Raw genomic sequence first — 25451 nt, 5'->3', positions numbered from 1 at the left:
TTCAAATTACTATCTAATACTTGATAATTTATATACGTAAATATAATTATAAAACTATTAACATACATGTATAAATAATGATATATATACATATAATGATACTTACCTTTGCAAGATTTTTAAAATTTTTCCTCTTTGAAAAACTATCTTGTCGAAACAATATAATAAATAAAAAAATCTGCAATATATAAATTAAAATATATTAATAAAGAAATGTAGCAAGATTATTACAAATAAAAACGTACTATTTATAAAGTAATATTTTAAGAACTTATTTAGTAAAAAAGAGTTTATTTTAAGGGCTTATATTTATTAAGAAATAATGCATGTATAATGGCAGTCATGTATTCGATTTATTAAGATATACAGGCCGACAGTTCCACTATCTATTTCTAATCATCGGTTCGTGTTTCATCCGAGGCAATGCATGTGGTACATAAAAATGGTTTGACATAGTGAAATCGTCGGACATGTGATACATTAATAACATTATCATAACTTAATTTGAAATATAGCTACGATCGCGCTGCAGCCTCATTTGGTACTCTATTGAACGACGTCTTCGTGTACGAATACCGTCTTCTCTCTATATCATCTCAAACATTATATAATATTCACAACACTCGCCTCTACATTCGATTTAACAAGCGCAGCCTCGAGTCATCCTCTCAAAGATGACGATCCAGACTGATCACAGCACAACGTATCTACAATATTTACAGAATGAACAGGGAAAGGCGCATGGCATTTCACATCCGCTTCGCTTGAGATCGAACGATGATGGCAATTGATACGATCAGGTACAACGTAAGAAGAGATTCAAAGTGTTTAAAGCGTCACAGACAACATTCTCTACGCAATGTCCCTGTGTTAAGCGCACGCGATTCGCGTAACGCGACGGAAAAAACGAGAAATGAAAAGCAGGATTTGCGCAAATATAAGTGTCATTTTTTCAAAAATGCCAATTAATATTTTCAGACAAAAACATCATTGTCGATATACGCCACACGTACATTAATCTATATATAACAAGGATATATCGATAAGATATCGTTATCCCATATCGTTATCCCATATTGTTATCGTCTCTAATTGTGGTCGTGTGCACCTATATACTGTGATAAAAATCGTGTCCGATTCCATCAAAATGTCATGTAATCGCGCAAAAAGAAGCCACGAAGCTCTCTGCGTCACCGTCGTCGATGATTCGAGGCTACTTGATGTCTAGCGTTAAGTCTTTTCCCGCCACATATATTTACTCGGGCGCAAACTGACGAATTTCTGTTGATTTCTCTTTAACATTCGCGTCTCGCGAAACGCATGCAGGATCATACGTTATATGCACGTCTTATCAATCAAACACTAATTACGAGATTATCGAGCGATGCGTCTCGATACAACTACGATCCATATGTATGTATATATGTGTATATATATATATACATACATATATGTCTATATATATTTTTTTATTTATATTTTTGTTTATTATTTTATGCGTACGTATATATATATCTATATATTTACTGAATACAGTTCCCGTGTCTTTCTCGTGATATGACGTGATAATGCGTAACATTAAAATGATGGTAAAAAATTGTATCAGAATTTTCCGAAAGGAATTTCCAAAAGGAATCGATTAATTAGCACCTATAATAATTATGGAAATCGGGTTAGCGAGTTACGGTTAGAGTACATGACGTACCGTTTCACTGCATATTGGAATTCAATAAATATGAAAATACATCAGGAGAGTAGTTACGGATAACCGAGTAAAACGTTACATCAATAAATCGCCAATTGTGGATCAAGATATTTTTTGGAGTCATGCATTTATAAAGGACATTTACAGATTAATATCCGAATAATTTCGTCAAATTCGAGTATGCCGTAAGTATTCACTGATGTATCTGTGTTCAAGAGCTATATTCATCTCCTTATAATTTAACACTTCTCTTTGATTAAAAGAAAATCAGAGGCGGACACATCAGGCGAGGATTCTCAGTATCTTGAGACCTAAATTTATAATAATAAATCTCGGTGCTTTTGCCGCGGATTAAGTGTGTTTCGGTTTCTAAAAATATTCAACAAATAACATTCTTTCTCAATATATGCGTATTTTCTAAGCAATCAAAAACGTAGGAAGCTCGTTCATACAGGAGGACCAATTACACGAGAAGAACGACACGATTCACAGAGTGACACACGAGTGTCAATCAGTCGAGAAAGCCTAAACGTACTCACCGCATGTATACTTACACGACATACTATATATTCATATTTATATATTATTCATATTATATATATATATATATATATATATATATATATATATAATATCTTTTCTCTTTGCGCGTTCTCTCTTTGTATAAGTTTAGTTTTAGTACGAAAATAATTTTAAGCGCGGCCCGCTTCGTCGCACTCGTCCATCACTTGCCCGGAGACGGCGTACCGGAAACTGGTAACCGCGTGTGCACCGGCCGTCTCCGGCCTGGGTCATCGACCAATAAACACTAGAACTGGAAGCCCCGTTCCCGCGACGTGAGAATCACCTTCTGATGGCCGGAAGCAGCAACGACAGGAGGCTGAGAGAGAGATGAAGAACGAACTGCGCCCGATGGGACACGCCCGGACTCTGGACGTCCGGCAGGTCGCCCGGTGGCCTCATTGACGCCGGGCCGTAGTCCCTATCGTAGTCTGAAAACAGACAAAACAACGCTGCGGTTGTTCCACTACGAGTACAATGAAGCGATTACGCGTGAAGTGCATCAATACGGATTCTATTCAAATCATTTCTAATTCGATTGCGATGCTACAAGAAAGAAAAGAAAGTAGCGGAAAAAATTGGAATAAGACGCTATTTTCATAGGAGATACTACCTTAAATAACATATGTGATATGTTTTTGATCAAGTTTTAGTTGCGTTTATTATTCAGTCATCGGACCGGAAACGATCGGTACGATTACGGATCTGAAGATAACATTATTATAAACTTGTAATGTAATTCTACAAAGTAGAAAATATTAGATATGCGTACGCTTTTAATGATATTAATACAAACATTATTAATTATTATATATTGTTTTTTTTCAAAAAATCAGAATTACATCTTAATGTTTTATATAAACTACATTTCTATCTCACACTCTTACTTTTCCTTCTCGAATTGCAATTGATTGTTTTTATATTTAATATGCCAGTAAGTCAATAGAAACGAGTGAGTAAAAACAATTAAAACTTCTTTCTTTAACATTGTCTATAAAATGTATCACTTTAATAATTATAAAATGTATGAACAAAGAAAAATTTTTAATGATAAAAACATATTTATATATATATATAATAAATTTAATTATCATATTGTCTTTATCAGTAAATGTCTTTTTATAAATTTTACTTGTCATGACTGTTTTTATAAAAAAATTATATAAAATATGCCAATTATATAAAATAGAACTATCTAATTATGATCTCATGAATTCTATATAAAATGGAACTATTTAATTTATGATCTCAGGAGCTCTAATAATAGAGAAAGGAAGTGGTTACTCGTGAGTACTTAGCGATTAGGATTTAAATAATTTCGATAATTTTGATATCAGTAATGCAAACTTACTAGGACTGCTTTCGCTTATTATAAAATAATTATTTATTTAATTCACATGCAGTTCGAACAATTTATCAATTTTATTTAAACGTTATTTATATAACATAGTTTTGATATAATAATTTTTTGATATTTTGATATCTATTTTGTATATTTTGTGGAGTAAAAAAATAAAAAATTTGTACAAATAATAAAAAATTTTTTAATTAAGGAAAAATAGATTTTTTTCATATATATATATACACATGTATATATACGTATATATATACATAATAAAAAAATAAGTTTTATTTGTTTATTAAAAATTGGTTTTATTATAAACATATATATATATATATAAGGGAAAGTTTTTTGTTTGCAAGTGAATATAAATTCCACGTAAATAATATGTAGGTAGATATCTACCGCACATTAATAACGACAAAGTATCTATAACAAAAAGGAATATAATCTTGCATAATGAAGGCAGAGGATGCTGAGCTGGTAATAAAAGAGGAACTTATTCATTGACTGAAAGCTAATATTCTTTCTGTCTGACTAATGAGACTGGCCGCAGGGCGGGTGACCACGCCACCGGAATACCGCCCTCACTTTGTATCACCGACCGCGAACATCACCGCCGTTGACACCGCGTTTTGGACAAACTTCTTGGCTTTATTTTCACATAACACCCCCCTCGCGCCATAACCGTCGTTTGCTAGTCACACGACTTCCGGAACAAATAGTTGGTAGGGCTTGAGCATACGCGAAAATCGTCAAGCTTGGCGACTCATTTCCTCGGTGGTCTCGTTCTCGGCGCTGCCAGAATATGCATGCACGTACGGTAACGAGCGGATACGGAAGATAAATACGAGGAGTTGTTGCGGATAATGCGAAACGAGAGGGGAAGCTGGGCATCTGCCCCCCTCCCCGCTGCTCGCGCGCGCGTCCGGGAATTAAATTCGAGCGAACTCTCGGTTCTACCGGAATTTCTGCGATGTTCAACTCGTGCACAAATCCCTTTTTAACGAGATAAAACCCTCGGCGATGAGGAGCGGCGGGCACAGGAGAGAACGCGGAAAGGGTAAATTCATTTGAGATTAAATATATCCGACGTCTGTTAAATCGGCTCTTATCAGCCGTTACCGTCAAAGAAACGCCGGATGAAATGTTACCGGATTAATTGTGGCGCCGCAGTAATTCGCAGATGTGCCTTGCGAGCTTTTTCATTTGTTATGTGGCGAGAAGAGCGATGAGACACCAGTGAGATACGTAGAGCCAAGAGTTGCTGCGCGAAATGCGTCATGATATATTGAACTTCCGGAGCTTAACAATACTGAAATATCTTGAGCTTTAAGATTTTTTAAAACAAATTTCTATCTAGCGCGCAAAATAAAATAATGTCCAACATCACAAATATGATTGTACCTACATTATTATATAATAATGAATTATAGAATAATGAGATAGATAACAAGAAGGGAAAATGATAGCCATATCTAATATTTAATAATAAAGTCTAAAATGTAATAATAAAATTGTATTTTATAAAGCATAAAGTAGTCTTTAAATACATTATAATAATGAACTTTTATAATATATAAGTATAGAAAGATAAATTTAAATAATCTAGAAAAATTATCGATAAATTTTATATGAGATACGATATTACGGTATATTTGACATATGAAGTGGATTGAATAATATGCAAACGCGTCAGCAATTCCAGAAAAAGCTCCATTTTATTCGATTAAATTCACATCTCCTGACGGTAACTTTTATTGATTGTCTGAACTTTGATAAATGAATTGAAGTCGAATCAATATCGCCACCTGTGGCACTAATGTATAGTTAGTAATGTTACAGAAACGAATATATCAATGCCGGTAGACTATACATCAGAATGTACGATTATTACCGCGATAAAACTTCACCCCGATTTACCTTAATGACTTCCATCCACGGCATTATCAAATAATTTAGGATCTGTTTCCTTATAACAAGTTGCATTTATTAATAGTGATAACTATCTGGATAAAACAAAACTTTTATTTGTTTTATTTTACTTTTACTGTCAAATTATTCAATAAAATTTAAAAGATTATGCATTACGTTGATAATCAAAATATTATATGTATAAATCAATAATTAGGGAAATTTCATTTTAATATTATAGTAATTAACTAATGTCTAATCTAAAATCAACATTATCTCTTGCTCGTGTTACATATTTCAAATAGAATTTGATATTAAATTGAGCACATATTTCTTGTAGAATTTTTTCTAATCTTTAGCAACTAGCCTCGCGATGGAACGTTTAGAACGATATTAACAAAATTTGTTCTCTCCAAAAAACCGGAATGTAACGACTCGAGAAAATGTCCGTTTTTGCTTTTTTCCTAGCACCGGCGGATAGTCGTCCCAAATGCAGGGCGTTTCTCGAGAGTAGTTCATCGTGCCCCTTGGCTTGCCCGCCAGAAACGGACGTCGAAACCGCACGTTCGTTCGGAAAAAGTTATTCCCACCTACCAGTAAAATCCACTGTACGTGACTTTCCGTATAGTCTGCGACAGACGAACCATTTTCCAACACTTTAACAACTTCTTTAACAACTTCAGTCTGTACATTCGGTCTTATTATTGATTATATTTAAGTAATTTTGAAATTACGCGAAGACTAGCCGAACATCTGTGCAACGTTATAATTACACGTACACGTACACACGTAGACACACACACACACACACACACACACACACACACACACACACACACACACACACACACACACACACACACACACACACACACACACACACACACACACACACACACACACGTAGACACACACACACGTAGACACACACACACGTAGACACACACACACGTAGACACACTCGCACGCACGCACGCACGCACGCACACACGCGCACGCACACACACACGCGCACACACACACACACACACACACAGACGCACGCATACACAACTCAGTTTTGTTTATATTAAGTATAATATACAATTAGAAGTTATATTCCTCATTATAAAACAATCTACATATATAATAATATCACAAAATAAATCTTGTTTGTTTTGAAATTTAAATTTTATTTATTAAAATTAATTAAAGTTTATTTTTAAATTAACTTTTGTAAAAAATGTTTTTTTTCTCAATTTTTTATTAGGTCTAATCAAGTGTATGCATTCAGAAAAAAATAAATTGTAACTAAATTATTTTGCAATTTATAGTTCGACTACTCGTAACATTTGTCAATTCTTCTTCAATAGCGGTATACATATAAAAGCGAATAATTAATAAAGAGTAATATTAATTAAATAATACATAATACATAAATCACAATTGTGCGCATAAGACGATACGAAACTCGAAGTCAATCGACTTTTGGAGAAGGAAAGGAAAAGGCGAAGAAAAAAAAGTATCGGAGGAGAGTTTGCCTCTCCCCATTTCCTCTTTTCCACTTGCTGATCCCGGAGGCAGACGGCTGCGAGTCAACGCAGCTCGTTTTTCATTAATTGAAAGTAAACTTCAGGAAGGGAGAACTGGCCCAACGCTCGGGGGAATCTTTGAACAAAGTCATTCGAAGTGAGTTTTGAACTTGCATTTTGCCGCCAATCTTCAGCAGCTGGCTTGTATAATATAAGGATCTGCGAAGAGTTTTAAGTTAACGTACAAAGTCTGCCTTTTGTAATAACGATCATAATTGATGAAAATACCACGAAAAAAAAGATGTAATTATATATATTCAGTGACCATAAATTATTATTTTGTGGGATCATTATTTTTAAAATCAAATTTCCGTAATACAATAAAATCATAAAAAGCAAAAATTCCTTCATTTTGTTTGGAAAACAGTCCACTGAATGCGTCATAGAATATATCCATGATTAGTGTAATTAAAGTTGGAAATTTGAAGATAGTAAATTTATCCGCAGATCTTAGAATGTTACAAAAAATATCTTATAATTACTTGCAGTTTAACCATCCTCAATATATGCAAATTTGTAAAGAAAAGCGCAACACAAGTACAATCACAAGTATATAATATAAACATATATACCTATATATATATATATATATATATATATATATATATATACTCAAAATTATAATAATTCATGGACATATAATTTTTTTCAATAATATTTCAACAAAAGATAAATGGTAATTTATTACGCAACATTTTTCAACATAAAGTTTTGTGACATAAAAATTATCAATCGATTGTGTTGTTTATGGCTAAAATTAAACAAATCCCAAATTTTTCAACTTTTGGCACGCATAGAGTCGCAAAAAATTTCACACCATTATCGATTTTTGCTTAATAAGCTTAAACAAGGAGTGAGTTAATGTATGTCTTTTCGCTTGATTTTCCTATAGCGAAGGGATGACCACAAAATCCTTCTCGGTCAATAAAAGGGACCGTGTAACGCGACGAAGTAATTCGTTCGCGGATAAAGTGGATCACCGGGCATTGCCAATTTAGTGGATTTTCTCTCTTAGGATCTCCCTCTACCATCCTGATCGTACAACGTTGACGAGGTTTTAATTACGCTAATTACTCGAACGACATGGCGGTCGGGCAGAACGTGTATCGTCGTGGGAAATGCCTGGGCTCTACGCGGAGCGTGTTAAAATAGATATTTACTGACCTGGATTTCGCCATTCCTCGACCTCGTAGTCGATAGGTCGTTGTCGTGATTTCTTGTTACTGTTTCTACCTAAAATGCATTACACAAAGGCGGTTTTATACATTGGTGCTCTATACGGTAAGCTGCCGCGGACGAGGAGTGAAAATGGATGGTTTTACTTAGGAATCGAGAAATAAGTGAATTCTGTCAGGAGCTTCGCTCGATCCTAAGGTAAAACGTTATTCTACCTTACTCGATATCCGTATTAGGCGCTTCTGGTGGTTTAACATAATGCTACATTATCGCTCAATTTAAATCTCACACATCGCATTTTTCTAACCGCTGTCCTACATTACGTGTACTTGTCGTACGTATAACAGATATAAACACAATTTGAAGAGGAATTTATAAAATATTTATATATGGCTTTATACAATTACCGTTCTTGTGCGATGACGTTGCATGATATGGCGACTGTGTCGTAGATGTGGTCGATGGAGCTGGAATCTCTGAGCGTCAAAATAAATAAGTAATATACTTTAATATACAAATATATACGTACAGGAATATTGCATAACATTGCATTTCAGGTGTTGGCAGTTTTAAAACAATATTGATGATGGACATACGTATATTAGATATTATGAGAGTGTGGAAGTTCATAAAGTTTTACGAAGAGTCTTTAAGCATACAATGAGAGACGCGTCGAAATAGTTTACATGCCATTATTTCATCTATGTTGTCGCTCAAACTAATTGTAAATATAATTTCCCTTCTACTATTAATATTGTCAAGAAAACATTTTGAAATAGAACGGGTCATCGTCAAACTTTACAAACTTTCGCGCTTTCCTTTTTTTCTCTACTTTTTTGTATATTATGTAAAATGACTAATAATATTCATTTTAAAATTTAAACACACGTGTTAGTATTCATTCACGTTTTACATAATACAGTAACATCTAGAATATTTTATAAGACAGCTTTTGATAACTATACTTGTATGTCCAACACAAATTTAATAGGCAATTATGGTTAATGCTCGCGTAAGAAAAGTATGCGCGGCCTCGCCTGTCGCTCGTTAAGGACGAAGGCTCAAATATCTTAAAGTAACTGACTATTGGAAACCAATTATTTCACCATTAGCGCGAACGTTGACGTCGAATAATCGATCTTAAATAAAACACAATTATATAGTTGTTTGATATAGTTCTTTTCAATGCGCGATATTAAATGTTTTTTCTCAAAGATATATATATCTGATCTAATAAATCTGTATATATGTATATATATATATATTCATATATCTTTATCAAATTTATTTTTTACTTTATTTCTACCTATATCAAAATTAAATATTATCGCTCTTATTGTCATGTTGCATGACTTACCATCTAATTTGATGACACCATCTGTTCCGCCGAGAGAATTTTGTGCGACACATTTATACGAACCAAAATCATTCGGACCAACGTTTCTTATCTTTAGCATCATGTATTTGTTGTACCCGTTGTCGGTGGATATCGCCTCATACTTGTCGCCTGAAACAGAATTGCCTGTGCCAATAAAACCAAGTCCTCCGACTTTCATTTTAAATTAGGATAGCAAAATAATATAAAAATCAAGTATTTGGTTAAACTTTATCTATGATATCGAGAACTTTTAATAACATTTCTTTTTATGTATTTATAATCTTTTTACTCATATATTCTGCGAATAAAATCTTGAAGTATTATGTAAAAATGTAAAATTTTAATTTATTTTTTAAAATAAAATAATTATTTATAATGTTTATTTATAAAAAAATATATTATAATTTATACTATCTTGTAGAAATAAAAATTTATTATTGTACATAAAAGAGAGAGAGATATTTAAAAATGTTTTTCCTATATTAAAAAGTCTGCCCTTTTTCACGTTGCATATAACACATAAAAGTTAAAAATAATACGCTTAATATATTACTCTCTCATAGAATTGAAAAGCTTAAATATATTCTAATTGTATATCAGACATGCAACTGTATCAAATTTGTGAGAAATATTTTTGCTTAACAGATTTTTAGAATTACCAGACACTATCATATCACCGCGTTCTGTTGTCCAATAATTTATAGAATTTGGATAAGCTTCAGTATGACATTCAAGAGTTACGTCTTGTCCTATATAAGCTCCTTCCAACTGATTTGGTATTGAAAGCATGGGTGGAACTGTAAATTAGAAACGTGAAATTTACTGTGAATTATATGTATAATTAATAATATATTATTTATGCTATATATGTGTATACATTATATATATAATATTAATAATATTTTTCACATTTACCATTATCTTTTACTTTTACAGATTAATAACATCACTTTTATAGAATAATATTAATTTATTTATTATATTTTACCAAACACAAGTATGCGCACGAATAAACAAAAATACACTAAATGTAAAAACAGACAGATAATAAAAAATGTAAGTTTGTATAGTTTATGTATACCTATGTAATTATTCTTTGTTGCGCAAACAAAAAATAGGATAATATAAATTTAAGGTAGTTGTAAACCATAAGATAATAATGAGTATATGTATAATAATAGGCATCAGTTACTCAGTGGATATGGGTGGAAAAATTTAAAGAAAAATTTAGCATTATTTTATTTTATATTAAGTTTAAATTTTTATTCAATTTTTTATTTTTATTTTATTTTTTTCTTTTATTTTTCTTTTTTTCTTCTTTCTTGTTTATATTGTTTTATTAGACAGTTTTGTTACTTATATTGTTCATTTTGTTAACGTAATAGTTATATTATACAAATGAAAAAAATAAATTAACCTTAGAGATTCAATAAATATCTATCTATTTTTATAATTATTATTTTAAATTGATTATAAAACAATTATAAAATCAAGACTAAAATTATTTATAGAAAGATTTTGCTTTAAACGTTTTATATATATGTAAATATGTACATATTTTTATGTAAAATTCCAAATTTGTACTTATTACAAATTATAATTGAGAAAAAAGAGAAGAATTTCAATGAAAAAAAAAATATTGTGTTAAAATCAAACTAATCTAGAATAATATAAATATGTCAAATTAGCATATTTATTAAAACAATATAGAAAGTTTGTACAAACATGCAAAATAAGTCTTTTTCAAGATGTTTTTGATGTCTAAAAATTTCAATGAAATGTTCGTGAAAAAGCGCAGTCAACACGCAATTCCCATTGCATGCAGCTGCATACAATTGCCCCATCTTTGCACCGGAAGTTGTCACAATTTAAAAGCACTGAAATCTGAAAATAAGTACTTGCTTGTAGTTGCATGCAATGTAGACTGCATGTCAGTTTTATCCAGTCATCTTGCACTAATATTTTTGGAAACGCAAACGAGTTCACAATATAAGAAGATTTTTCTTGTCTTTGTATTTGTTAAATGTTTTGTTAAAAAATAATTTTAGAAATAACGTATCATCACAGTACTGTGTATAAAGAAAAAGTTTTGAATTAAATTAATTCATATTATTATCTGGAACTATTGTCTTCAGCCGCAAATTTATAAATAATATTGGCTGTTAATTCCTCAAAATATAATAAAAATGTTTAAAAAAATTGTTTTAATAAAATAAAAATATTTTTTATATAATTTAAATTTTCTTATAAATTGCTGGTAATGTTGAAGTCTTGATTTCGACGAATACTCTTTTATTAAGCAATCAACTTATCACTTTGCTAGTTAAGTTTAACGTTTAGTATTTCTTTTAAAAGGAAGCATTATTTTATATGAAGACTCTCAATTGATATTGGTGTATCATAAATGCGAGACCGTTCTTTTTCCATCGATATAGATATACCAATATATCGTGTCATACTTTCGTCTTTTACGAACGAACGTAAATCACGATTTACTAGCAGCAGGTGCACTTTCGACAGAACTACGGATGGTAGTTTTTCCACCTATCTTCTTTCCCCAACCATCCTGCTGAGCTATCGATAAATCTATAAACTGTGAGCGAGTGTACACTTTGATTGCACATCATTCAATACGTATTTCGGAAGCGTAATTCTTATCTACCAAACTTTACATTGCGCATGCGCCCATATTTAAAAATACTATTTACAAGATTTTATAATGTCTAAATAAATATTAAAAATCAAAAGCCCTTGCTTAACAAAAGATAAATACACATACATACACACATATACACATATACACACACACACACACACACACACACACACATACATATATGTATATATGTATTCAAATTTAACTCATGTAATTCTATTCTCTTTAACTCTACCTTTTCAATTATTTATTGTTTAAAAAGAAGTCTTGTTTTTTATTATAAATTCTTTTCTTTTATAAATTAACTGTCGTTGAAACGATTTAATCTTCATATAAATCGCACTATAATCGCGAACGATCTATGATAATGGCGGCCTCTGATGCACTGAAGATAAAGTCGATAAAAAAAACTGTTTGATGATATATATCTTTGTGATACACGATCGGGATATTAATTCACGCCACGCGTTAGTAATACTCGCGCATTTATCACGCATCGTGCGCATCATCAGATCAACATCCGCAAGAGAATATATAGCACAATATGCCATACACAATATCAAGAAAAAATCCAAAGAAAAAACACTAGATCCGCATGGGCAGTATATAACTGGTCAAAAAGTTGACGCAATTCGTGACCCTCATGTGAAATTGCCGTTCAAGGGTGGCTCGAATTCCTCGGACGATTATTAATATTTGTGCTTGCCCGCAGGGGGAAAGATAGCTACGTAGAAGCGAGAAACTAATGTGCTAGAAAAGACGACGCAGAGACGCGTTTCGCACCCCAAACTGAGTAGAACCCGGGAATTGTCGGTGAACGGTTGGCGTTTGAAATGACTGCGCAGGGGTAAACGTATAATATATCGACCATATCTAGGTCAAGTAGCTATCCATAAATCGGTGGCTAAATGAGACGTTGAAAATCGACCTAATGCATAGTGCACCGTGAGAATACTTTTACGGATGAACACGGACAACGACTCTTTATCGCAGCAGTGACAATGTGTTTCAAATGTGTATGTGTGCGCACGTATGCCTGTGTTTTCCAAATAAATGTTTCTTAAAATTTACTTTTATAAATAACTATATTTTCAGTTTATATCGCCGGATATTTACTTTTGAATTTTATATAGTGCTAAATATGATATGAAACTATTTTATATAAAATATATTTATATATGTATAATAAAAATAGATATTGTTTTTACAATAAATGTTAAAAAATGTGTTCATTAGCATTAAATTTTTATTCTTACTGTTCGTTGGCACAATTTTTTATGTCATTATTTTTGTAGAGTCAACAACAAAACTTTTTTTAATATAATAGTTTTTTTTTATTAAAATATATATTTTTCATAACTGATGCGTGTACTTAGTTTACCTTAGGTTACCTTAGCGCCTTTGTTTACCTTTTTTAAAAAGATAAGTTTCTAAAGATTTTGTTTTTATAACAAATGTTAAAAAATATATATTTCTAGTCTAAAAAAATCTTTATTTACAATATAACCTTTCTTTATCAATAATATATTATATTGAATATGTATAATGTGTATATGTGTGTTTATATATGTGTGTTCCATCAAATCTAAAGGCCATAAAATGTAATAACATACCACTTGTAATGCCTGTTAAAAATTTAATACAACATGCGAAGTTGGCACAACTTCGTCGGGAGATTAATAAAAAGCTTATGAGAAACAATATTAGCGTGGTTCATATATCAAAGAAAACTAGTGGCTTTATTTCATTTCTAACGTTTATGAACCACGTCGAGTTTATTAAAAGTATAATATTTCCGACATCATACTTTACTGCTTCCAGCGACCGGCATTTACTAAGTTACGCGCACCTTGCAATCGGGGAGAGGTATGATAAAAACGGGTTTCTCTCCATCATCCTTTCTTATCATCTTTTCTTGCACAGAAAAATACGCGGGTATTCTTACGCGACAATAGTCGTTTCTTCCTGAGTTTTATCCTACTCTTATCATAATACCAAAGTGCATAGTATTACGATGACAACGTGGTTTTCGCTAATGGCATACATATACACAAAGGAATCGATGGTGTCAGTGTCAAATCCAGCACTCAATAGAATGATATTGATGTAAAATCAATATAATCCAAAACGAATAAATTGTTGAATATTCTTATATTAATATTTATATTGTAAATATACGACGATAAAGAAATAATAGTCATTCAGTTACTTTATCGTAATTTATATTCCAACTAATATAATTATTAGTTATATATTTTATCTATATTATAGTTATATTAGAATTTTAATTATCTGTTTTTTTAAGAGAAAATCAATATCAATTGTATTTAATTATATCGACAAAATGATAATTAAAAATAAATTAAGAATAGTAAAAATACAAATAGTTTTAATTTCAATTTTTTGTTAAAACAATTTATTGCATATATAATCTTATTTACGTACATATATATATATATATATATGTAAAATTGTATTTAATAAATTTGATATATTGAAATAATAATTAAAACCATTAAATATTATAAATATATATATCATGTTTAAAATATATTTATTTATTCTGTTATAGACGTTTTAATCTATATTTGATTATCCAACGCGATCCTTCAAAGTTTCGATTGGTTCAGTTTCGATACTTGCGCTGGAAAATAATTTCCACAAACTTTTTCAATCAGAGAAATCAATATTAAAATCGCTGACTTTGCAAACTATTGGTTTTATCTGAATTCGTTAGGTTAATAGGTAGGAAACTATTACTTTACGAATATATTCAAATATGTGCTTCTTTAATCTGTATTTATAAATATATATTTTTTTATGGTAAATTTTCGATATTAATTTCCGCTTTTTATTAAAACTTGTATTATTATATGCACATGCAATTCTTGCCTTTTGTTTTATTAGAAATGACGTCCATATTATTCATATTTACAATTGTGTGTACAAAACTTTGCCAGACAATGTTTTAAACATTGTTTATGCGTACGATACATATATAAGAATTCTTGGATAATGCAAAAAAATTAGTGACTTACATTGTACACGCAGCGAGACTCGCCTGCTCACCGATGGTGGAACACCGTTTGAAGCAATGCATAAATAAGCGCCCATATGAAGGCGGCTTATCTTCACGATATGCAGCACCTCACCATCCACGACATTCACTGAAACATAAAATGTTCACACATATTAGCATATAAACTGCAAAAGCTTCAAGAAAATGTATTTATTATGCTATTTCAACACTTCTATCAATTTTTATTATAAGATAAAAAAAATACATATATACAAATGTATATTTGCAACTAAATTGTTATAAGACTAAATTGTTATAATACTGATAATCATAAGCTCTATTATGAGATCTACAATTAGCAATCAGTTAACAATCGAATTTTGAATTAAACGATACTTTTTAATTAAAACGCATTGTAAATAGCAAATTGCTGAAAAATCCTCGTATCATATTCTGTGCCGAGTAATTTTATTGTATGGAACGTATAATATAATTTAATAAATATATACATGGCTCGTCGCAATTGTAATTCTTCTCACGAATTAATAAGCGCGTGGCGTGCCATGATAATATCAGCATTATTTCGAAACGCATGGATATCGATAATGCCGACAAAGAAAGCAGCATGAAAGCGCGATGAGCATATGCGTCGAAACTTTTATTGCATGTCGTGTGACAAAGAGTACTTTGCGCCTTCCCGGAGAGCTATTTGCATCTACGCTGCATTCATTTCTGGCATGTTGGTTGATATGACTGGCGCAGATCACATAAAGTTGATAGATAGGAAGCAAATTAAACTCTACAAAGGCGCAAAGTAAAGGCAAGTTACGCCGGAACTTTGTCACAAGGCTTGCTTAGATATTAAAGTCATGTACGCGCTGATAATTACATTATTGGCGCTGATTATGCGTCGCGTGCGAAACTTTAATTATAATAGTATAAAAATAAAATAAAAATGTAAATTACATATTATTCGATAATAAGTACATTATATATGCGGAATATCTTAGAAGTCACGTGTCTTTTTCTTTACATGATAATATGTCAACAAAGATCGCACTTATAAGTACCTACTTATTAGAATGATGTTTGTTATTATCATTGTGCACAGATAAATGTGTCTATACAGATAAGTACAGATAAATTATTATATGTACTTTAATATTTCAGAAGATTACTCGGAAAGCATTATTACGGTTATCCTCATATAATTTATGTCATAAACGATAATATCGTACGCAAGCAAAGCGCATATTATAGCTCGATATACCTTTATTCCTGATTTCTAGAACGACTACACAGATAACGTATGTCTGTTAAAGCAGATTATCATATTAACAGAGAAACTACTGTATTTGATGGAATGAATGATTTATCCTATCTCGCTGTTGTCACTCAATGGATATTAGGCATGCTATACATATTCTTTGCTTATTGTTAGATATAGAAATCATCTATCATTCAACAAATGTCTCGTATATTTTACTTACTTCGATCAATTTTCTAACAGGTAAAATACAGAGAGAGAGAATGTGTCTCTATCAATACAATATATATTATACAATTTTACATTATACAATTTTACATTATGCAATTTTTATGCGTAATAAATAGTTTGTATAATATATGATAATTAACTGAAAATTTAAATTAAATATTATTAATAGAATTGATTTAATAATAAAAAAGTGTTTTGGAGCTATTATTGTGTATGTTTATCATGCAACCTTATTATGTCAAATATATATATATGTTTAAAACAAGACAATTTACGAAATGGTAGAAGTTGATATAACTTTTCTCATCACTACTTAGTCCAAACTGATACTCAATATTTAAAAAAAATATATAAAGATGAACGATATTTAAAAAAAATGCAATGACAAACCTATTTAAAGTTTTCTTGTAATAAAGTTAAAAGCATCACGAATGACAAGAAACTTTATGTCTATTTGACCTATATATATAAAATAAGATATAAAGGCGTGAGATGCTAAAAGTTTAACGCCCTTGAACGCATTATACATTTTAATATCTAATAATATTTTACGCGTTTCCTCTCTCCTCCTTCCTTCTTACGGTTTCATTATAATTTAATTACGTTATTTTATACGTGTAAACCCAGAAGTACCACAAGAATCAATAATGCTTTTTAAATTGATAGATGTGATAATATATGTAAATTCAAATACAAAATAAATACACGTATATATTATTGCGAGCAATTATCACATTTCCATATTGTATTTATGCGTTTCCACGCATAACAATTACAATATATTAGTGTCAGATAAAATGAAAATTACAAGTCATTAAATTCCGGCCGCGCTGAAGATTTCTCTATTGAAAGAAAACGTAACATATATGCGCGTGATGTAGCGATGAAAGCGGTGAAAGGAATAAAGTTGTTACCCGGCCAGTAGTAGAACGCGAGAGGGTACTGAATCCCTGGTAGCCAACCCCGTGCTACAAGCTGCGCGGCAAACCTATCTATTGTTCCATAAACAATGCAGAGTGCCGGGAGATTCTGCCAGAGGGTCGCACTTTCAGGGGGTTTTAATCAAGTAGTCCCGCAGGTCCTGTGTCGGAACTACCCGCGCTTACCGGTTTAGCGGGAACCTTTAAAACTTTCGGCTTAATGGGAAACCGCAATATGGCTCGGCCGGGCGGAATTTCACGACGGACGGGCGGGAGCGAGCGAACAAAGGAGAACGTGGACAATTATTATTTTCGGACACGCCCAAATTTTATCGTTTTCCCGTGCGATCGAAGTAGCTCAATTTAACTGCGCGGGAATCCGTTATTTCACGGTAGAACAGCGATCGATGCCAGTTAAGATTAGAACACAGTATTATCATATCGCGTGAGCTCACGCGTTGTCATGTCACATTAAAGTATAAATAATAAATAGTAGCACCATTAATAAAGTTATCGTCGACTCTTATGGAATTCTCTCATCTCATTTTTCTTCTAATTTTTTCTTCTAATATTTGTTTTGTTAATTTTTAACAGCATTTTCAGCTCCTTATAAGATTTAATATAAAATGTTACATTTGTGTATTTTTTCCTCAATAATTCTGATTTGTTTATAATATATATATATAACTATTTAACTATATAGTTAGCAATTAAGCTAGAAAAACGTTCGTCTAATGCAAAAAGAGGGATGTTGATGCATACGTAATATATTATGTATATATGTATATATTAACATAAACATTATATCTACATACATATTGGAAACGCGTACAAAACATAATTGCCTGCATCAACCTAAAAAGATCACTGCATTCTCACTATAATATTATTAAACTCCAGTGAAACTAGCTTTTCATCATCGGATTTAATAAAGCTTCAATGCATTACGTATATCAACTTCAAAATCTTCAAGTGACATTACGGATCTGTAAGTGACGCGAAATCTTTTCAAGCTCCACCGTTTTAAACCGCAAATGCACAGAATGGTGACAAGCGCATATGGAAGAATTCCCGAAATGAATTAACGTCCGTTTGCGTCGATGCCACGCGCGCGCGAAGTACTTTGCATAACGTTCCCCGGTGGCGTATTCTCAGCAGCGTAAAAATAAGCGAACAGCTTACTCGAAGACGAAGTGGTAGGTTGGCCACCTATTTGGGAATTAGTACGTGATGTATTCCGACCCATAAGCGAAGGATGGGTCGTAGATATTTCATCCCATCCCCTTTCTCGTAGCCTTAAGTGCCCTTTTTCGCGTTATAACCGGGAGATAACCCGGGTACATTCATTCCCAAGCGAAATCCTCGACCAACGATTATTGCCGCTAATGCATCCGCGAATGTTAGATCAGACATACGTAAGTGATTTCCACGTATTTATTGCACTGGTCACGAAATTGTTTTAACAAACGTGTTAACGATAACAATCATGACAAATAACGTTATTATATGAAATATTATTTTAGTCAATATTTTTTAAATCTATGCCTTTTATGTTTGGTAACAAAATTTTGGAATGTGTAAAAGAATGTGTCAAACACATTTTTTATTATATGTGATTTGTTCGCTCTCACGTGGAACGTGAAAAATTATTTCTCTGATTTTTAAATGTAAAACAAAACGCACAGGCATTTTTGAATAAATTCCCATATTATCATGTTTATTTGTAAACAAACATATATGACTGAAATGATATATATATATATATATATATATATATATATATAAAAGATATGAATAATTGATATATTTTTTAATGAATTCTTGTAAATATTTTATACTTTCAAGAAGACATAAATTTTATAGAAATATTGCAGAAAAAGGGAGAAAAAAAGAGAGATATTGAGTTAAAACTGGTATAAAAGACAGTCGTAATAGAAAAATAAAGCCGCTCGTTACTGTTCAAATTCAGGGAATATCAACGATCGATTGTAATGGACGATTGACGTCACCAGATTTGAAGAACAAATTACGCTGTGCAGTGCAACATCGCGTAAAGCGAATGAAAGAGACGGGGCTATTATATTCCAGTTTCCAGCGAGAAATTTCTCAGATAATATTGACTCCGTGCTGAACGCTGACTTTACCAGTGGTTTGGAAGGCACAAAGGAACCTCAAACGGTAACGAGAAAACGTAACGTGCTTTCTCACCGCAAGCATTGGCGTACCACCGCAGCCATTGGAACGTTCGATACCGGTTGGAGCTTGGTTGCGTATGCGTGTGTGCGTGCATGTGTATGTGTGTGTTGAATGTGTGTGTGTGTGTGTGTGGGTGTACGCGCGCAAAATGAGTGCGAGAGTATAGCCGACTTTGCGCTGTGCTTTATACCCGATGCACATCGCCTCCTATTCTCCCGTACGTTCGTCTCCTGGTACACCGGCGCGAAACTCAGCTCGTTGTCAGTTTCGATTTTCCAGTCGCGTCGCGTTATGTCGGCCTCGTCGACAAGCCCGTGGTCGCATTAACGGAGGAGCCTTGCCAGGATACTCGTGAGAGTATCGGTGACGAAAATACTCGAGACATCTTTCTCTCTCTTATCTCTACTTATCTATATATTTCTCTTTATCTTCATTTTTTCATAAATTTAAACGTAAGGTAACGTAAAGTGAGCAAAAGGAACATATACATACCTATAATGTTTATGTATACATGTATGTTTAAGAGTCGGTGAACGATATACATTTGTAAAAACTAGCGTATACATGCATGATTACAACATGATTGCGTCGTTATATTGATTCGTGTGATAATTGTGTGCGTATGTATTGTGAGATGAGGGTAGATGAGGTGGATGATATAGTTGCACGGTGTACACACATGTACACATGTATGCGTGCGAACGAGTTTAGAGTTGTTCGTACATCGAGAGACTACACCACCGATCTATCCGACTGGTGCTGATGGGAATGGAGGAGTGCACGGACACGATGGACAGGTAGCGACCGAGGCAAACTCGTATATATGTGAAAAGGTGAGAGAAACCAATCGCGTTTTCCGATCACGAAGCGCACGAAACGACGTCGACGTATACGCGTTTCCATAACTATAGACGACAGGGAGGTTTCACTTCCCCGCGAACCTTCTTCTAGAACAGGTAAACCTCATCTCGCGGTATCGGAGTTATCGAGAATGCGAATACCTCCTGCTCTTTCCTACCAGTCGCGTCTGCACCAATTCAGCTCCAAAGTCTACCGGGACGTGGACATTGGTGGATCGCAACGTTATCACTCTTATGAACGATCGTATTAAGGACACGAGAGTAGCGCGACAATTCGTTTCCGCCGTCCTCGTAGTTTATTTGCCCTTCGTGCCTCCCCGCTGCCGGCGCTCTAATTTCCCACTCGCGCCTTCCTTTATCTTCCCCCTTCATATCCCCCCGCCATCGTCCTTCCGCACGATCAGTTCCGGCCTGTCCGCCGGAGGTAAATCTCCCTCGTACCTGCAGGTGCCTCGCACCACAGCCAACACCAACACCGGCGCACCATCGCCAACGACGGCACCTCGATGCGCCACGATAGTTTTGCTAAATTCGATTTGCTTTCTCATCTCTCTCGGCCATTCTTTTTCGGTTTCCTCACTTCGAGGAGAGAGAGCGAGAGAGAGAGAGAGAACGAGAGCGGATGGGCTAGGTATACCCATTCGATTCGAGAAGAAGCAAGAGAAGCCGACAACCATCTATACTTTCTTCGAGGGTTAGAGGGTGTCTGGAGGCTATCAGGCGGGGAGTAATGGCGTTAGCCCATCCCTCGTGCCCCAGAGGCCAACACATCAGTTAGTAACGCGGTCGTACGGTTCGAACGCGCACCATATTCACCACCGCGATATTTCGTCCAATTACGCCGATAATCTGACGCTTCTCTCGAATGACGGATAGTCGGTTCGCCAGAAGGCGCCTACCTACCATCGATTGATATCGATTACGCGTCAATTTTACAAATTCATAATTTTAGATATGAATCCAGATAAGAATCCAATTATAATAATATTAAAGTAATCTGAAATTTTTGATGAAGTATTTTGCAAAATATTTTTTAAAAGAGTCGTATTTTTAATGAAAATGTCATGAAAATATCTCCTTAATGTTTAATTTTACAGCAATACTATATAATGTGTGACCCCCTTATTTTCTTATATATAGATAATAATCACTTTAAAATCCACTTTAGGTTTTATTATATATAAGAAGTCTTCTCCTTCGAATTTAATATCTCAACGAGAAGCATTTAAGAACTTGCAACCTTTAAAGGTTAATAAAAATGTCAGTTCAGAAAGTTTTCAAGCAGCTTAAAATATATCAAATAATTCGCATTCTGATGGCTGTAAAAAAATAAAAAACTGAATCTTTTAAATAGAAAATAAAAATATTAGAAAACCTACAAAGTAAATGTTATTGGAAACGAGGCAGTTTATGTAAATAGATGATGTATGTAACGGCTTGCCATAAATAAAATATTCATAGCATGTAAGAGATGTTAAGCCTCTCAACACTCATGTGCTATATGCGCTGTGCTCGAACATAAAAGTTTATTACTTTTTTAAGAAAGTAGTATTATAAAATGTCAACTTATATAATTTTAGCAATTATTTTACGAATTCTCTACAACTGAACATTTTTTAAATAATAAATGTGTTTATTACACATGTATTTATGATTCTAATTTAAAATTACTAGAGATGGTTAATACTTACAATCTTTTACTTTTCTACGATATTGGGTTTTTCTATTATTTTCTATTGCGTTGAACGACTATTTTCCATTCAAGATAAAATTCGAAGGCACTTTGTGTTTTCGAATGCATCGCGAAATAATCCACGAACGACGGGGGAAGAAGATGCAATTTTTTGCGATGCAATGTTTACGTATTAATAAATGATACTTAAGTACACGTGCTTTTACCAGAAGTAACGGTAGAAACTATTGCTTTATTTTCGAAAATTTACTTCCAGGAAAATTGAAAATACTTCTTTAGTAAATTATAAAATAAACTTTTTCATTATAATTCTACTAAACAATATTAAATTTATGCGTTATTTTCTTATATTATGACAAAAAGACGTTAATAGACATAATTAAATCGCACTTTATATTTTCTTCTTCTTTACTTTCTCTAGCTATTAATTTCTATATTTTTTTAACATTACTAATATTAAAGAAATAATATTAATGAACTTTTAATTTTAGCGTGAATTTGTAATAATATGTCTACTACGATATAATATTGTTCACATAACCGTGTCAATTTCAGTGCAACTAATAATTGCATCATATTAGCATAAAATAAAATTATGAAATATTTATGAAAGAAACATACTAACAATAAACATTGTAAAACACATAATTAAAAATAATATAAAATAAAATTAACATGATTAATAAGGATTCCCTTCTTTATTTTGTCTACTCGAAGAGTTCTACAAAATAATTGTTTTAATTATTATTATTCACCAACTCTTATTTATCAATTAGTTATAAGAGCAATGCAAAATAAAATGAAATAAATAAACATAAAAAAATAAAATAAATTATAGACATTAAATGTACATATACGCTAATTAATACTGCTAATTTGATCTTAATATAAAAAGTTTCTCTAATTGGATACATCTTATCAAATCTCAATAAATGACGCATCCTTTCGACAGCGGATAATCAGTAGATCAAGTTACGCTATTTTTCCATATCAGAACGCGACATCCATATTTATAAGTAACAGTTTATACGGTCAGCTTAGTATGGGATAGTGGTTTACGATCTGACGATCCTCTCCGGCGAACGCCGGCCTATGCCTGGAGGGCAATGAAAATTTAAATTAGCGTAGAAATTAAATCCAGCCTTTATCGAGAGGAAACCCTTCGAAATCTGCAGACGGTTTGACGTCTCACTTTCCTGTACCTCGACCAACAGACAGGATTGTATTTTTTATAATTAGTAATCAAGAGAATAATTAGCATCGATCGAGACGGAGCTAAGGAAGTAGAGAATAATAAGTGTTTTTATGTCACACGATTATTTTCACAATATTGAAACGACAAGAGTATCTCACACCTGCGCTGTTATCGATCCATTATTTATGTCGGAGTCATATATAATTATCCGCCTTTCATGGAAACTAACATAATTTATCAATGAATTCTTTACTTATTTTACGCGCTTAAATTTAAACAAATCATACGTGGTTTGTACAATTTTAATTAATTATAATATATAAATGTCATTTTGCTACCAGTATGATAAAAATACATCCATTTTGCTCGATTTGCTACACAAAATAACATAAAAATCTCCAAAAACTTAATATAAAATAAAAGAATTTTATATATTCGTGCAGAAATCAAAGAAACTTTATCGCTAACATACTTATATCTCTACATATATTGTTCTCAGCATCTAGCTGCAAATCAGTATCAAACTGCAGTTGCACTTTTGGATATATTACAGTACAGTTTGGTAATATGCAATATGGTTATACCATACAGCTGAATAATTACGTTTTGGTCCTGATTTACTCAGTTAAATTTTGATGTTGGATCAAGAGAGGAATAATTCAATCGTTAAAGCAACAACGTTAGTGAATGGATGATATCGACTTAGATTTTATAGATGTGCTCTCGCACATCAAAATGTATTATCTACAAATAAAAAAAGTATATGACCTCCCATAATATTGCTAATAATATAAATAATGTTATTTATTTATTTTTTAAAGTGAAAAGTGAGTGCATGTAAAAATAAATTTAATTAGTGGTTGAGAATCTATAATTGATCTAACATACAATATAGCATTTAATATTGATAAAATATTTCATATTACGCAGAGTAAATATAATTATCACGATATGATCTGTTAGCTAATGGCTAATGTTGCTTTGTGTTCAAACTTTATTATGCCTATTATTTTATGAATCCATTTATCTCCGCGATTTCAATTATATTAACAAAAGAGTACAAAAAGTGCAATTTTAAAATAAAGAATAGAAAAGAATAAAAATTGTTAAAATTGCTTGTTACTTGAAATTTTATTTAAGATATCGGGATATGTCATTTGAATTGAAATATGTCAAACTTGGAGAAGACCAGAGATATTTACATTTTACTTCGTAAAATAATATTTTGCAATTGTATCGTTATTAGTCATAAAAATGTAACTTGCTATTGTCCCGTAAATGTAATATATATTTAAATGAGAATACCAATTTGGTGTCGCATAATCCAGTATTATTCACTATTGACCGCGATATCGACCACCACATTTCTCGACAGTGTTATGAAAGTAATGATTTTTTTTACATCCGGCGTTAATCTCCGAAAATTATCGTTTCTATCCGTTCAATTATTCATGTAAATCATAGTGAATTATAATTGAAACTCACCACTTTCGCCATTATAATTTATGTTCTTGCCATCCTCTCGCCGCCACATGACGTAAGGATCCGGATATCCGGTCGCTTTACACGTCAATGTCACGTTGGAAGCTTCGCGGACTACCATGTCAGTGCTGGTCTCTTTAGTAATAATCACCGGTGATACTGTAACATAAATGTTGGAAAAATTTTACTTTTAGAATGGTTATATTTATGCGTATCTAGTATGAATTCTTTATAGACACTTATAATTACTTAATTTATATATATATACATATTCAACAAATAATT

General features: G+C 32.4%; 1 protein-coding gene across 9 annotated transcripts in view; it reads right to left on the bottom strand.

Moving 5' to 3' along the window:
• Positions 1 to 331: 331 nt before the first annotated feature.
• The window catches only part of LOC140665634 (neurotrimin), a 173293-nt gene continuing 148173 nt past the window's right edge, over positions 332 to 25451 (bottom strand). For 5 of the 9 annotated variants that reach the window (XM_072891952.1, XM_072891957.1, XM_072891951.1 and 2 more), the window contains 7 exons: positions 25170 to 25325; positions 15342 to 15470; positions 10307 to 10444; positions 9627 to 9791; positions 8677 to 8745; positions 8258 to 8326; positions 332 to 2697 (listed from right to left, as the gene is read on the bottom strand). In XM_072891952.1, coding sequence (XP_072748053.1) covers positions 2549 to 2697; positions 8258 to 8326; positions 8677 to 8745; positions 9627 to 9791; positions 10307 to 10444; positions 15342 to 15470; positions 25170 to 25325 — 875 coding nt within the window. In that variant the 3' untranslated portion in view covers positions 332 to 2548. Of the gene's footprint in view, positions 2698 to 6438; positions 7253 to 8257; positions 8327 to 8676; positions 8746 to 9626; positions 9792 to 10306; positions 10445 to 15341; positions 15471 to 25169; positions 25326 to 25451 lie in introns of those variants that run through there. The other 4 variants (XM_072891949.1, XM_072891955.1, XM_072891954.1 and 1 more) reach the window with 4 other exon arrangements.

This window comes from Anoplolepis gracilipes, chromosome 5 (assembly GCF_047496725.1).
Source record: "Anoplolepis gracilipes chromosome 5, ASM4749672v1, whole genome shotgun sequence".
NCBI lineage: Eukaryota > Metazoa > Arthropoda > Insecta > Hymenoptera > Formicidae > Anoplolepis > Anoplolepis gracilipes.
Note: the sequence above shows the minus strand (reverse complement) of the source record. Positions and strands in the feature narration are given on the sequence as shown.